The following is a 14,496-nucleotide window of genomic DNA, read 5'->3' as shown; positions in this document are numbered from 1 at the left end:
GCAATAGTAAAGTAGATCTTTAGATATCACAGAATGAGCTCTAAAATTTGTTTAAGTTTTAGAGGTGGACCACCTATGTTGACAGGTTACACAGATACAGATATTGCAAGAGATATTGATACAAGGAAGTCAACATTAGGTTTTGTACTTTTACAAGGGAAGCTATGTCATAACAATCCAGATTACAAAGATACATTATTCTCTCCAACACATAGAATATATTGCTACTATAGAAGTTTACAAAGAAATATTATAGATGAAAGAATTCTTACAAGAATTAGAGCTGAAACAAAAAAAATATATGATATATTATGACAGCTAGAGCACTATCCATTTATATAAGAACCTAACTTATCATTCCAAGTCAAACCATATAGATATCAAATACCACTGAATTCGAAATATATTTGAAGAGAGGTAGTTGCAACTTTAGAAAATTCACATATATGATAACTAGCAGACATAGTGACAAAGACCTTATCAAAAGAAAGGTAGGAGATATACCAACTACTGGTCGGCATAACTTCACATTGAGGAGTCATGGAATAATCTCTCTTACTCACTGAAAGGAAAGGTTGTTGGGCACATAGCTCATTTACTTAGCCCATGATGGACTTTAATAACCCACAACCTACTTTAATTATTTAACTAGTTCTCTTTTAACTTAGATAGAAAAAACTAAAGCAGGGTGGCTAGGAAAAATTATAGTAACAACTGTGGGCATGGCTGAAAAAAAAGGTAATTGAAAAAAAAGGTAACTGTAGTAGTGATGATTGAGGGTAGAGGAACAAGAGAAGAATAAAAGGAAAGAAGATGAGGGTAATGTAGAGGTCATTCTTAATTATTTGGGTTGTATTCTTACCTCAGGTTTAATCAGATTTGTAGTAGATTCTTGTTGTGATCACTTGGGGAGAGTTTAGATATAGTGATATAATCTTTATATCCCTGTTACTCTCTTGTGATTGTTGTTCAGGTCTTGAGCAAGAGATTTTGATATTTATGTATTCATTATTTCTATAGTGGATTTACTTCTTTGGCTTACCCCGTGGTTTTTTCCCCATCGTGTTGGAGGAGTTTTTCATATAAATCTTGGTGTTCTATATGACTATGATTTCCATTTAATTTTTTTACTATGTGTTACGATCTACTCATATTTGTTCATATACAAGTTTATTTTATCCCATCATTATTGATTAATGATTTGACATGTCATTATCACATGATGCTCAATGAGTGCCTAGATGAAAGATAAGATAAAGCTTTCTTCTTATCATTTATGACCGGAAAGATAATCACAAGCTTCTTTCTCATCATTTATGATGAAAAAGACAACTGCAAGCTTCCTTCATGTTCTCTACGACTAGATATAAAAGCTTGCTTTTAACACAAAGAAAAGTGATGACTTCTCTTAGTTATTTATGTTCGTACTTATATACATCGGGTTACTAACTCAAGTGTTGGAAGGACCCAATTGGAAAACCTTTTTTGATCTTGATTTTTATGAAAGTAACACCTAAGGGGTTCGGCGTTTTCATCTCGAATGCACATCGAACAACCCTACACATACATGTCTAAATCACATCAAACTAATCAAGACATCAATGATATTTTCTTCTAACAATTTGGTGTTAGAAGGAGGGTCTGATGTCATATGAACGTTTGCCTACTAACCCTCTTAATGAATGCTTAAGCGAGGAAGCCCTCCTCGATCCATAGTACTTTCACTCAGGGTTAGTACCACCCTTTCCATAAGTGAATGCATCCACCTCAATATAAATACTGATGTAATATTAGCATCCATTCAATAATCCAGAGCAACCTCGAGTCACTTGCTCATCCTCGCTGAAGTATTCCTAAACCTCTCATAGCAAGTGCAAATACTAATTGGTATGATGCAAGTTGTTGCTCTACTCTTGCCCCAAGTTGCTAGTTATAGATACCCTGCAAGTCAATTATGTGAGTGATGACACATGTGACATATTACGTAGTCTTTTTGCTTATTATTATTATTGACATTTTCTTACTTTATGTTGCATGTTGTATATATTGTGATGTCTATAGATCTATGCAATACGATCATGATAATGAGACCAATTTGCCTTTAAACACAAACTCTAAATAATCCTGGTCATAGGTTACTTGAGAGGGACATTAAGATAACTAAATAGACTTGTGTGTTGTGTACTCATCCATATGATAGAGATAGTTGGTCTCATAACTGCTCGTGTGAGGACACTAGGGATATTATTGAATCTCTGATTTTGATGATGAAATCAATTTATGAGTCTATAAACTAATAAATATTTGAGAAAAGTGATGTAGGACAAACTTTGATCATGGAAAAATAAATCGATTGAAGTAGAAGAATCAGACGTTGGGCTAGAGTGGATTATGTCAAAGATCAGGCATCGAGCCGGAAGGATTGAGCATTGCACCATGATCGGATGGCGAATCGATCTTATTATCGTAATCTCATTACGATCCGATTTTCACTACATAGATCCATAAATATCATAATATTTATGTAACAGTAACATAAAGTAAGAAAAATATTAAATAAATAATAAGAAAAAAGAGTGTATCATGTCACACATGTCATCACTCACGTGATTAGCTTGCATGGCATCTATGACTAGTAGTTATGCTAGCTCAACCCTCTGAGCCTCTGCCTTAGTAATAATAGCAAGAGCACCATCCTTCTTCAACCCCTCAATCTCTTCTCGAAGATCATTGATTACGAGGGCCTATTGGTGGATAACCGAGCCAGTATCATGTACACGATCGATGAGGGCCATTACATAGTGATAGTGTGGTAAATCAAAAGCAAGTGGATGAGTAAAGCAAATCAAAAGGAGCTAGTCATGACCTAACTTACCAGTACTTTGTGTAGAAGCAGGTGTCCGTTAGAACTTTCAAAGGGAAATGATATATCTACTTCACCACCCCTTAATAGAAGGATCCATAGCAATACGCAATACCATCACTATATACCTTCTGCTCCTTATGCAAACCCTCCCATCTCGACTACAACGATACTCCCGAGGCCGAGTTTGACAAGTCGACTATTTGAATAGCTACAAAGGGCAAGGGCTTACCCCTATATAAATCAAATATCGATCTCAGTCTATCCCCTCATTTTCTCGAAGAGGACTAAGAACTTCAGCGACCCTCTGAAGGCCCTAGTGCTGTGGAGGAAGGAGGCTCCTTATTGAGAATTAGCTCTTAGGGTTCCATGCCCCTTCGAGGGTGAGGCATCTTCCTCATAACAATCTTCTGCTTCTTTTTCAGCTTGTTGGTTCTTGCATAGTGGTAGGATGAAATTAGACCTAACACCTCAAGCAATGGCTTACGAATAATGGTTGGAGTCGAAGAAACCACCATCATGCCCAAAGAGGAGCTAGGCACCTTTCTTTTCAAAGAATGCAGATTCATATCTATAAAGACATTAGGAAGAAGTGATGCCTTATGAGAATGTGATATATTTCACTACTGTAGGCAGGACACTATAGCTAGATAAAGGGGAAGATGAAATCACCTTAAGGGCATCATGAGACAAGCAAAGAGACCTTGGCATGGGATCGAATGGATGTTGACCGAGTCAGGGAACTTGCAAGTCAAAGTCAGTCGGGATGGAATACTTAACTTGCAAGTGATCCAGAAGTGATGCGCTCACCATTGAGTCACAATCATGTGAGCTTTTCATGGACTTTAAGTCTCGAAGAACTTTCAAGTTCACGGGGATTGCCACCCCCCGCATCCCCGCCCCCTTGGACTACCCAAAGATGAAGCATAGGCCTCAACCATTTGGCGGCCAATAGATTGAGAGAAACTTGTACAAGATTTGAGAGACATCCCAACATGAGGAAACTGATGAGCAAAATGGTAAAAGATCGATCTCTAACACCGAGACTACGAGAGACTCAAGAACCAACTTGCCCTAAAGGGAACTAGAGTGAAGTAGAAAAAATTTCTAAAGAGACTCTAGAGGCTTAAATGGAAGAATGAGCCTCACCTATAAGATGAAAGGGGATTTATGAAAAGGAAGCTGGTCTCTCCCTTCTTACGATTGAGACAAGTTTCCCTTCGGGATACTTCCAAAGGGATGCTAGCAAATTAAATATTCAAAAATTACCGAATAAAAGATTTGAAAATTATCGGATAAAAGATTCGAAACATATCAAATGAAGAATTCAACACACGTTAGATGAAGGACTTGAAAATTGTAGAAATTTGTCATGGTAGAGACATAAGATAAAATGTGCTTAAAGTACATGAGTTGAGAAAACCCAACTCATGTAAAGAGAAATCTGTCTTGGTAGAGGAATAAGATAAAATATGCATAAGATATGTAAGTCAGGAAAACCCAACTCGCGTAAAGAGAAATCCACCGGGTCAAAGGCATAAGATAAAATGTGCTTGATGTGGGTGAGTTGGGAAAACTCAACCCATATAAAGAGAAATCTGTCACGACAGAGGCATAAGATAAAATGTGCCCAAGGCGCATGTCAAAAAAACTCGACTTGCATTAAGAGAAATCCACTATGATGGAGGCACAAGATAAAATGTGCCTGAGGCATGTGAGTCGAGAAAAATCATTTTGAATAAAGAGAAATACATCACGACAGAGGCACAAGATAGAATATGTCTGGGGTGCCTATTGAGAAAACTCAATCGATGTAAAGAGAAATTTGTTGCGATGGAAGTACAAGATAAAGTGTGCTTGAGGCACGTGAGTCGAAAAAACCTAATCCACGTAAAGAGAAATCCACCATAATGAAAGCACAAGATAAAATATACTTGAGATGCGTGAGTTAGGAAAACTCGACCTGAATAAAGAGAAATCTGTCATAATAGATGTACAAGATAAAATATGCCTGAGTTGTATAAGTCGGGAAAACCCAACCCATATAAAGAGAAATCCATCATTAAGAAGGCTTAAGATAAAATATGATCGAGACACATAAGTCGAGAAAACCTGGCATACATAAAGTAAAATTTACCACGGTAAAGACACAAGATAAATTGTGCCTGAGAAACGTAAGTTAGGAAAATCAACCCACATGAAGAGAAATACACCAGAGGCACAATATAAAATGTGCTCGATGTATGTACATCGAGAAGACCCGACTTATGAGAAAAATCTCTAACGCTTATGTGTCGGATTAACTAAATACCACACTTAGAGCCCTTCTTGAGAAAGCCTCGAAGCATGCCATTAGGAGCAAGAATAAGATGGAACTTCCTACCGAAAAGATAATCACAAGATTTCTTCTTGTCATTTATGATAAGAAAGACAATTGTAAGTTTCCTTCTCATCATTTATAACGAGAAAAATAATCATAAGCTTCTTTCATACTCTTTACAATCAGAAGTTTGTCTTTAATGCAAAGAAGAGGAATCGGATCGAGAAATATCTTTCAATCTCAATCTTCGTACAAATGACATAAAAGAAATTAAGATAGTTTAGATAATCTTATACGTATTATCTAAATTATATTGAGTTAATTATGATATCAACAATATTTTCACCTAGTGCTAAGATACCGTTAGCATGGCGATCAGCTTTAAGGATGCATACGGCACTGCACCGGCATCTTCTCGGTGTTGCATGCATACTCTTATCTCCCCATCATCCACCGTGAGTTACACGCATGCACTTGCGATTGGAATCTATCAAAGGCGTGCCATGCCTTTCTATTTAATGGATGTAACATGTTGTTACTTTCTCGTTCCCCCACAGGTCCCTACTAAAAAAAAGGTCTGCTGCACATGACAATTCCCGCATCAGATTGGATTGTTTCCGTAATTCTGATTAATGATAACATTAAGACCAACTAATAACAGATGTCATATAAATTACCAATAAATATTACAATAGGAGAGGGACATGTTAATTTATTCAAGCTAAAGGTTCTTCAATAAAATTTCTTTAATAAAGTTTCTTCAATAAAGCTTCTTCAATAATTCATTTTATCTTCTATTCTTTCCAACATGGTATCAGAGCAGGTGAGACGAGCGAGGCTCCATGGCCATCGAAGCTTGTCATTCACCATATCTCTTGCCTCTACAGAGCAAAGAAGGGGGGAACTTTTTCCTCTACTACAGCTTCCTCCTCTACTGTAGCTTTCTCCTCTACAACTTTCCTCTACTACATCTCTATTGTAGTTTCCTCCTTTGCTATAGCTTTCTCCTCTACTGTAGCATCGTTGTAACATTGCTATAGCTTCCTCCTCTGCTATAGCTTTCTCCTCTACTATATCATCGCTACAGCTTCCTTTGCTGTAGCATCACTGTAACATTGCTGTGGCTTCCTCCTCTACTGCGGCTTCTTCCTTTGCTATAGCATTGCTATAGCTTTCTACATTGCTATAGCTTTCTCCTCTGTTGTAGCCGCCGTCGTCGCCATCGCAGTCGCCGCCATCGTCGTTGTCGTCGCAGCCGCAGCAATAGCAACAACAGCAGCAGCGATCTGCTCTTGCCCTACTCATGAACCCTTTGGCTCGTAAACTATTTTCTTTGCATCAATCCAAGATTGGTATCCTTGACAAGAGCATCATCTTACGGGGGCATGATAGCAGATAAGATTTCCCTAACTATACGAGGAAATCTCTCTACTCTGTTAAGGAAAATCCTCTATTCTATTGAGGAAAATCTTCCGTCCTAATCTGTATAAATAGGAGAGATACATGTTAATGTATTCAAGCTAAAGCTTCTTCAATAAAGTTTCTTCAATAAAGTTTATTCAATAAAACTTCTTCAATAAAGCTTCTTCAACAATTATTTTTATCTTCTATTCTTTCTGACACTCATCAATAACAAATAAAAAGTACAAGAGAAATAAATATATTGGGCGAATTGTTCGGAAAGGTCTAAGGGGCACCAATTATATCTTTCCATAATTTTCAAAATATCCTTTGTATAACATATTAAATTTTTTTGGTGGATTAATCCATCAATTTTGGATTAGTCCATAGTATGAACTTATCCAATTTCTTAGTTATAGTGTTTTTGAATAGGTTTATAGTGTTTACTAAAATATTATAATTGTCCCTATTTATTTGTTATTGTTCCTAAACCAATAAGAATATATACATATATATATATATATATTTGAAATAATTTTTTGTAGAGCAATATCTATATGAAAGACTTATAGTATTTTAGGAGAAGTATAAAAAAAAATATTATATATTTCTTTCGAAAAGTCGCCCAAACATACAGCGTCTTACTCCTAAAGAGATTTCTGGATTTAGGAACTCGTCGCAATCCAAGCGGTGCAAAGCAGTTCGACAAAAATGTCTGTGCGCCCACAAGACAAAGACCAACAAACAAAATGCATGCATGGCCTACACAAAGTTTGCCGGATTCATGAATCGCATCTGAATCAGTGCCAAATATAGCAAGGAGAATAGCAGGTCAGGAGATGCTGACCTCCTCATGATGCAGAAGAATCTTTGACTTTGCAGTCCTCTGCACCTGCAACTCATGTCAGATTAGCTGGCCAGTTTGATCTTTGCCTGCTGCTTGCTGTCCTCCGTCGAGTTCCACTGTTTTGGGCACTCGTGAGGTGACGAAATGGTGTGGTCACAGAGCTGTATTTATAGTGTCAACTGCGACAATAGCTCGAAACTTTTTACTCCAAGTCCAGTAATTTCATGCGACATGGTCTAACAATCCGCATCTAATTATTTATATTGACAGAACATCAATGTTGCTAACAGTAATATTCGTGTTAGATGCTAACATATTAGAAAATGACAAGATGAGCCAACCAGAATAGTCATGCTTCATGACACTAGCATATTTTTCAAATCATTTCTTGATTTGGAGAATATTTTCCTAACTATTAACAGATAGGAACTGGGTCTATAAACTAAAAACTTTCACATCTTTTTCTTCTTTTTTCACTCTATTTTTTAAACTTCATTGTATATTCTGTAAGCTAATTAAGTATTGAAGGGATCTTATTGGTATATATATATATATATATATATATATATATATATATATATATATATTGATATAGTAATGTGAAGGTTGGTTCAATAAGAGGCTTCTCTCTTCAATCATATCTATTTAAATTTTGAACTATTAGATGACTTGCAAAGAGCGCACCAAAATTAATAATTAAAATTTATTAGAAAAAAATATTATTAACATCTTCGTCAATACATATACAATGAGTCATTATCTGCATAAAAACTAATATCGAGGATGGCTTCGTGAGCTAGTCTCTCCTATGCTTAAGCTAATACCAAAGTCCTTTTCTTCTCCCTCTCTTAATTTAGAGTTAAGTGTATATTTTTGTACTGACATTGAGGAGAAGAAATATCCTATAAAAATCTACTCTTGGACTTTTGAAAATATTCCTATAAATATTTCATAGGGAAGTTAGTTTATAACTGACTCGAGTTACCCCTTGGATTTTTGAAAATATTCCTATAACTATTCTACAATGGAGGCAACTTAGCAACTCAGTAACTAATCTAAATTGTTCACATGGGAGGCAGCTCGGTAACTCAATAACTAACCTAAGCTACCTTTTGAACTCCTATCTATGTGAATAGGAGGATGTTGGTCTTATGTGGCATTTACATAGTAAATAATGACTAGCTAATTTTATATTCTCTATCGTTTGCTCCCCTTAAAGATGTGCTTAGGGTTATTTGGGGTTGAAAGCATGTCGTCATTTTTTTTTTAGCATCTTAGATGTACTTTGCATTGTGTTTTCTCGATAGTGGGTTTTACTTGGCATGAGTCAGATTTCCCTTGACTCATGTATCTCAAGAATCTCTTTTGGCCCGATCTTCTACCATAGCGAGTTTCTTTTTACGTAGGTTGAGTTTTCTCGACTCACATGTCTTGGGTGCCTCTTCAACCTAATCTTCTGCCATAAGGCGTTTCTCTTTGTGTGGGTCGGGTTTTCTCGACTCATATGTCTTAGGCGCCTCTTTGGCTCAATCTTTCATAGTGAGTTTTTTTTTTTTACACGGGTTGGGTTTTCCTGACTCACGGGTCTTGGGCATTTCTTTGGCCCAATTTTCCACCATAGTGGGTTTCTTTTTATGTAAGTTGGGTTTTCCCCAACTCATACATCTTTGGTGCCTCTATAGCCTGATCTTTTGCCATAGCAGGTTTCTCTTTACGTGGGTCAAGTTTTCTTAACTCAAGCATCTTGGGCACCTCTCTAACCCGATCTTTCATCGTAATAGGTTTTTTTTTACATGGGTTAGGTTTTCTCGACATGTATCTTATTAGAGTAATCCTAAGGGTACATATTAATTTGATTGTGAAGGGTGGCTTCATCATTGGAGAGTGAAAAACTACCTTCCACGATTAGCATCACATGGTCGTGGGTTTGATTCGCAAGTGGTGCTATATATATCTTTTTTATATCCTTCTTGATTGGTTACCTATACAAAAACCAAGACCAAGAGTAGATTCTCGAGTTGATCCCTTCGACGTTTAAGTTAGTACTTCCTCCTTTTCTTCTCCTTCTCCTAATCTAGAGTTAAGGGTGTGATTTTATATTAATTTTGAGGAGAAAAAATCCAATAAAGATTCTACGGGGCAAGCAATTCATAATCGACCTAAACTACCCCTAGACTTTCAAAAATATTTCTACAAATATTCCATAGAGAAGTCAATCTGTAATCGACCCGAACTACCCCTTAGACTTCCAGAAATATTTCTACGAATAATATTCCTATGAATGTTTTGTAAGGGAGGCAACTCGGTAATTGATTCGAACCGTTCGTATGCTCGATAACTCAATAATCGACCCGAGTTAACTTTTGAACTCCTATCAACAAATGTAAGAGGGTATTGACCACATTCATATGATGAATGATGGTTAACTGATTTTATATTTCCTATCATGATCATATTATAAAAGGGCCAACTTCTACTATAATAATAATCATATGTAATAAAATAATTTATTTTATATTAAAATTATAAATAAATGTATCCAATTTAAGTTGTAGGAACTTGACCCATTTTGTGCCCCTTGATGAAATGATTATGTTTAAAACGTTGATTCAAGGCATATAGTTGTGAAGAATTGGGTCAGTCCTCATCAATTGGTGTCTACCTCAATCTAAAGGCATTGACATTGATTAGGAAAGTGAGGAAGGATGTCTATCCAACAAATTGCCAACCACGCAAGGAATCAAATCTTCCATGGTATGACATGGAGGTAAATAAAACGAGAAGCATAATGTTCACATGCATCGGCTACTTTCCTTATTATGTCAATTATCTCCACCGGAAAAAGCCGTATGAGGTTAACAACAACACTTGAGGTCACCAAATGCAGCTGTTTCACATGAAGCATCTCCAATAAGACTCATCAAAAGGAATGGATGGGGACAAAATATTCCTCTCTCTCTCTCTCTCTCTCTCTCTCTCTCTCTCTCTCTCTCTCTCTCTCTCTCTCTCTCTCTCTAAGGAAATAGGTCAATTATCTTATAACATGAAGGTTAGGAGCATGAATGGCTTAATATCAGAATATGTAAGTGTTCTATATAATATCAGAATATATAGGAGTTCAATTATATATGTTATATCAGTTAGTGAATCGATTGACTGTCAATACACTTATAAACCAACCTAAATAGGTAAGGAGAAAGCTTCAGCATGCGGCGCGCAACACGCACCTAACATTCGCAACCACCTCCTCCTCCTCCCGCATCAAATCGCATGCTGGGTCCTACCCGCTACTGGGCCCCACAGGGGTACGAGCACTGTTGGGCACGAAAAGTTTGCTCCCCATCCATCCACGTCCCCCGGTTCGTGACGGATTAGGACCTCTCCAACTGCGGGGATGCCCCAGAGTGGAATGGACGGTCGGATGCGTTGTCGATGGGTCGTCGAGTTCCGCCAACCGACGGCTGTGGCTATGGAATTTCACGATACTATTTACAAGATGTTTTGTATACGAATTGCCATCGTGTTCCGCCCGCACGTTTATATACGACCGTCGAGTCGCCCACTCGCTTCCCTGTTATCTTCATCCTTCCCGGGCGCCATTTCGCATAGGTTTCGCCGCAAGTGTGCCTCCGTACGATCCTCGTTTTCCATGCACTTCCTTGTCTCCTATTAGAGATGGGCAAAGCCTTTCAGCTTGTTCAGTTGAATTGAGTTCTCATCTTGTTTTGCCTTGCTGCAGAAGTCGATGAGGCGGAAGACGGGGATGAGCTCACCGTGGTCCGAAGAGGACCGGGCGATGGCGGTGGAAGTCCTCGGTGGTCGGGCCCTCGACTACCTCCTCGCAGCCAGCCATGCCTCGTCCTCCGACCAGCTCGCCACCGTCGGCAGCGGCGTCCCCGACCTCCAGATCAAGCTCCAGAACCTCGTCGAGGCCCGTGGCTCGCCGTGGGCCTGCGCCGTCTTCTGGCAGATCTCCCGGTCCCGGTTCGGCGAGTTCGTCCTCGGATGGGGTGACGGCCACTGCCGCGAGCTCGGCGGCCGCGCCGACGACGACGACCCCCGCGGCAGAACCACCCTCCAGCGGATGCGGAAGCGTGTGCTCGAGAGGCTCCACGTGCTCTCCGGTGGCTCCGACGACGAGAACTACGCGCTCCGCCTCGACCAGGTGGCCGACCCCGAGATGTACTTCCTGGCGTCCATGTACTTCTCGTTCGCCCCCGGCGAGGGCGCGCCGGGGAGGTCTCTTCTCTCCCAGAAGCACCTCTGGATCCCGGAGTCAGCGTTCGCGGGCGCCGATTACTTTGTCCGGGCCTCTCTCGCCAGGACCGCCGGCTTCCGGACCGTCGTGCTCGTACCGTTCGACACCGGCGTGCTCGAGCTGGCCTCCATGGATTCCGTATCGGAAAGCCCAGATGAACTGCAGAGGATCAAGGCCGTGTTCGTCCACGGCCTGAGCAAAGGGGCAGCAGCAACGGCATGCGACATGGAAAGCCGCGGCGCCACTGCGTGTTCGACATCGTGTTTTCGGTTCGGCGGCGACGCCTGGGATCACACAAAGATCTTCGGGAAGGATTTGAACGCCGCGCCGGCACAGATGAACATGAAGGTCCCTACTTCCATTGCCGAACATCACCACGAGACGCCGCTCGGGGCCGGCGCCAACCTGCTCAGTTGGAATCTAAACCACAACCTAGAGGAAGCGACGCCGGTTCACAGGGCGTATCCGCATCACGGCAATGGCGTTGTCATGGAGGAAACCGTGATGAGCCAATTCCAGTCTCAGAAGCAGCACCAACGCCAGCAACAGCAGCCGCGACCGCATGCACAGCCGAAGCAGATCGACTTCGGTGGCAGCAGTACTAGTTCCCGAGCAATGCCGATAGGTCGCTTGGAATCGCTAGAATTCGTGCTCTCAGATGCCGAGGCGTCGCGCAACGGAGAGAAACCGGGCACGACGGAGGAGAGGAGGCCGAGAAAGAGGGGCCGCAAGCCCGCAAACGGGAGAGAGGAGCCCCTCAACCATGTGGAGGCCGAGCGGCAAAGGAGGGAGAAGCTCAACCAGCGGTTCTACGCACTAAGATCCGTGGTGCCCAACATCTCGAAGATGGACAAGGCATCCCTGCTCGGTGACGCCATATCGTACATCACTGAGCTGCAGAGGAAGCTCAAGGAGATGGAGGCGGAGAGGGAGATGCTGGGTGAACCGACATCCATGGAACAGAACAGCCGCACGCATCCCCCCCAGATCGATGTGGACTCACTCCACGATGAGCTACTCGTCCGAGTGAGCTGCCCATTGGCCACGCATCCCATCGCAGGAGTCATCCAAGCTTTCGGGGACTCACAAATCGACGTGGTGGATTCGAAGGTCGTCGTGGGTGATGACAAGGTGACGCACACGTTCGTCGTCAGATCGCCTGGTGCCGAGCAGTTGACAAAGGAGAAGCTGGTCGCCGCTATGAGTCATGAAGTTGGCACCAAATCTCAATCTACGAGCCTCTGACCTGATATTGGTGTGCTGCCATTGTTGCAGTCTTTCCATGCCAACTGTCCATTGCCATCATCTGCATGTAAGCTGATAGATTACCTATTTTGTTCTTCCTTCCGTAGAGTTCTTCCAGGTGCTGTAGTCTTCGTTTTCTTCATTACAAATGAACTGGGTTCAGACTATAAAGATCTGCTGGTCCGAGGGCACAACTAGACTCCGTGACAAAGGTTTTAACTGACAAATGCAGCATGCTTTTTGACAAAGTATTCATCATCTTAGTCAACCAGCTTTTAGTCCATTCTATGGATTTGAGGTTTGAACAAGGCAAGATATATCCAGTTTGAGCAGTTCAACGACAGCATTTAGACGAAAAGTATAAGCAGATGATGTGATGAAGATTGTCCTTTTTGGTGGAATGCATGACAATCTAGCATTACAGAAGTAATAGTATATATGTGCAAGAATGTAGTAGCAGCAAAGATGGACAAGGAGAGAGCATTAAGAAAAAGCAACATGCTTCAGTCAGTATATTTGTTATCTGTTCATCCATCCTTGGGAGAAGATTGAAGCAGCTACAGAACCAGAAATCTTCGAGGGACAAGTAGAAATACCTTGCTACCATTGCAATGCAATACATCTGGAAGAAGGGATAGAATTATTAAACAAAGAATAAGACAAACTTCAATTTTCTATATTTCTCTTAAGAAAACTCTTTATAATTTTAGAAACTCTGTGTTTTATGACCCAACATATGAGGTTTATATAGTTCCCAAAAATATATTATATTAATTATATTTAAAAGATGAATTTTTTTTTCAAGAAATCATTTCAAGAATCAATAACCAATTTAATTTATCATTTTATAGATATTTAATTTATTTTTTTTTCAAGATTTGATGTAATGAACTTTTCTTTTGATGAAATGAATATACTTAACAAGCTTAATTCCAACACAATCTTCATATATCTATCAAAAGTTTCCAATAATAGTATCATGCTTTTGATGGAAAGAATCTGTTCTTTAAATTGTTCTAAATGATTAACCTGTTATCCAATGAGTCTCCAAGTTATTCCAAGCAACTGATCCTCAGACTTCCATTGTGGGGATGGAAGTCTTCTCCAAAAAAAAATATTAACATCTCCAGATGTATCAGAACATGTAGTCAGTAATGAAGCTTTAAATGGGTATAAATAATCAATCTCCCACTTTTGTTGGTGGAGAGCATGTTGAATCAGCCAGTCGTCAACACCACTATTCTCTGCGTCCTAAGATAGTTGCAATGTTCATGATTTCTTCAGGTGTCTGATGTTTGTCACCTGAACAAATCTGGTTTCTGGCAGATCTGATTCTCTTTTCAGGTTTGCAAATGGAAAAGGGAAACGCTTTGGGTCCGCAAGAAGGTCTCCGGGAACCTACCATGAAGAAATATGGGAGACAGTAACCTAACATCACCTGCAATGTGTTGTTGGTCCAGCTTCCTCTCTTGCCAGCTATTTCCACACACAAAAGACACTTGCATCCATCGATGACAGCACATGGATTCATGGCTGCACCACTTGGTTTCTTCTTTGAAGTC

At 40.2% G+C, this 14,496-nt stretch overlaps 1 protein-coding gene across 1 annotated transcript; it reads left to right on the top strand.

Annotated features, from left to right (window-relative positions):
• The first annotated feature begins 11,158 nt into the window (after positions 1-11,158).
• Positions 11,159-13,068, top strand: LOC135628625 (transcription factor MTB1-like). The gene has a single exon (XM_065135409.1). It carries the CDS (start codon positions 11,177-11,179, stop codon positions 12,932-12,934), a length of 1,758 nt encoding a protein of 585 aa, XP_064991481.1. The 5' UTR covers positions 11,159-11,176; the 3' UTR covers positions 12,935-13,068.
• The last annotated feature ends 1,428 nt before the right edge of the window (positions 13,069-14,496 follow it).

This window comes from Musa acuminata, chromosome BXJ3-1 (assembly GCF_036884655.1).
Source record: "Musa acuminata AAA Group cultivar baxijiao chromosome BXJ3-1, Cavendish_Baxijiao_AAA, whole genome shotgun sequence".
NCBI classification, from domain to species: Eukaryota; Viridiplantae; Streptophyta; class Magnoliopsida; order Zingiberales; family Musaceae; genus Musa; species Musa acuminata.
Note: the sequence above shows the minus strand (reverse complement) of the source record. Positions and strands in the feature narration are given on the sequence as shown.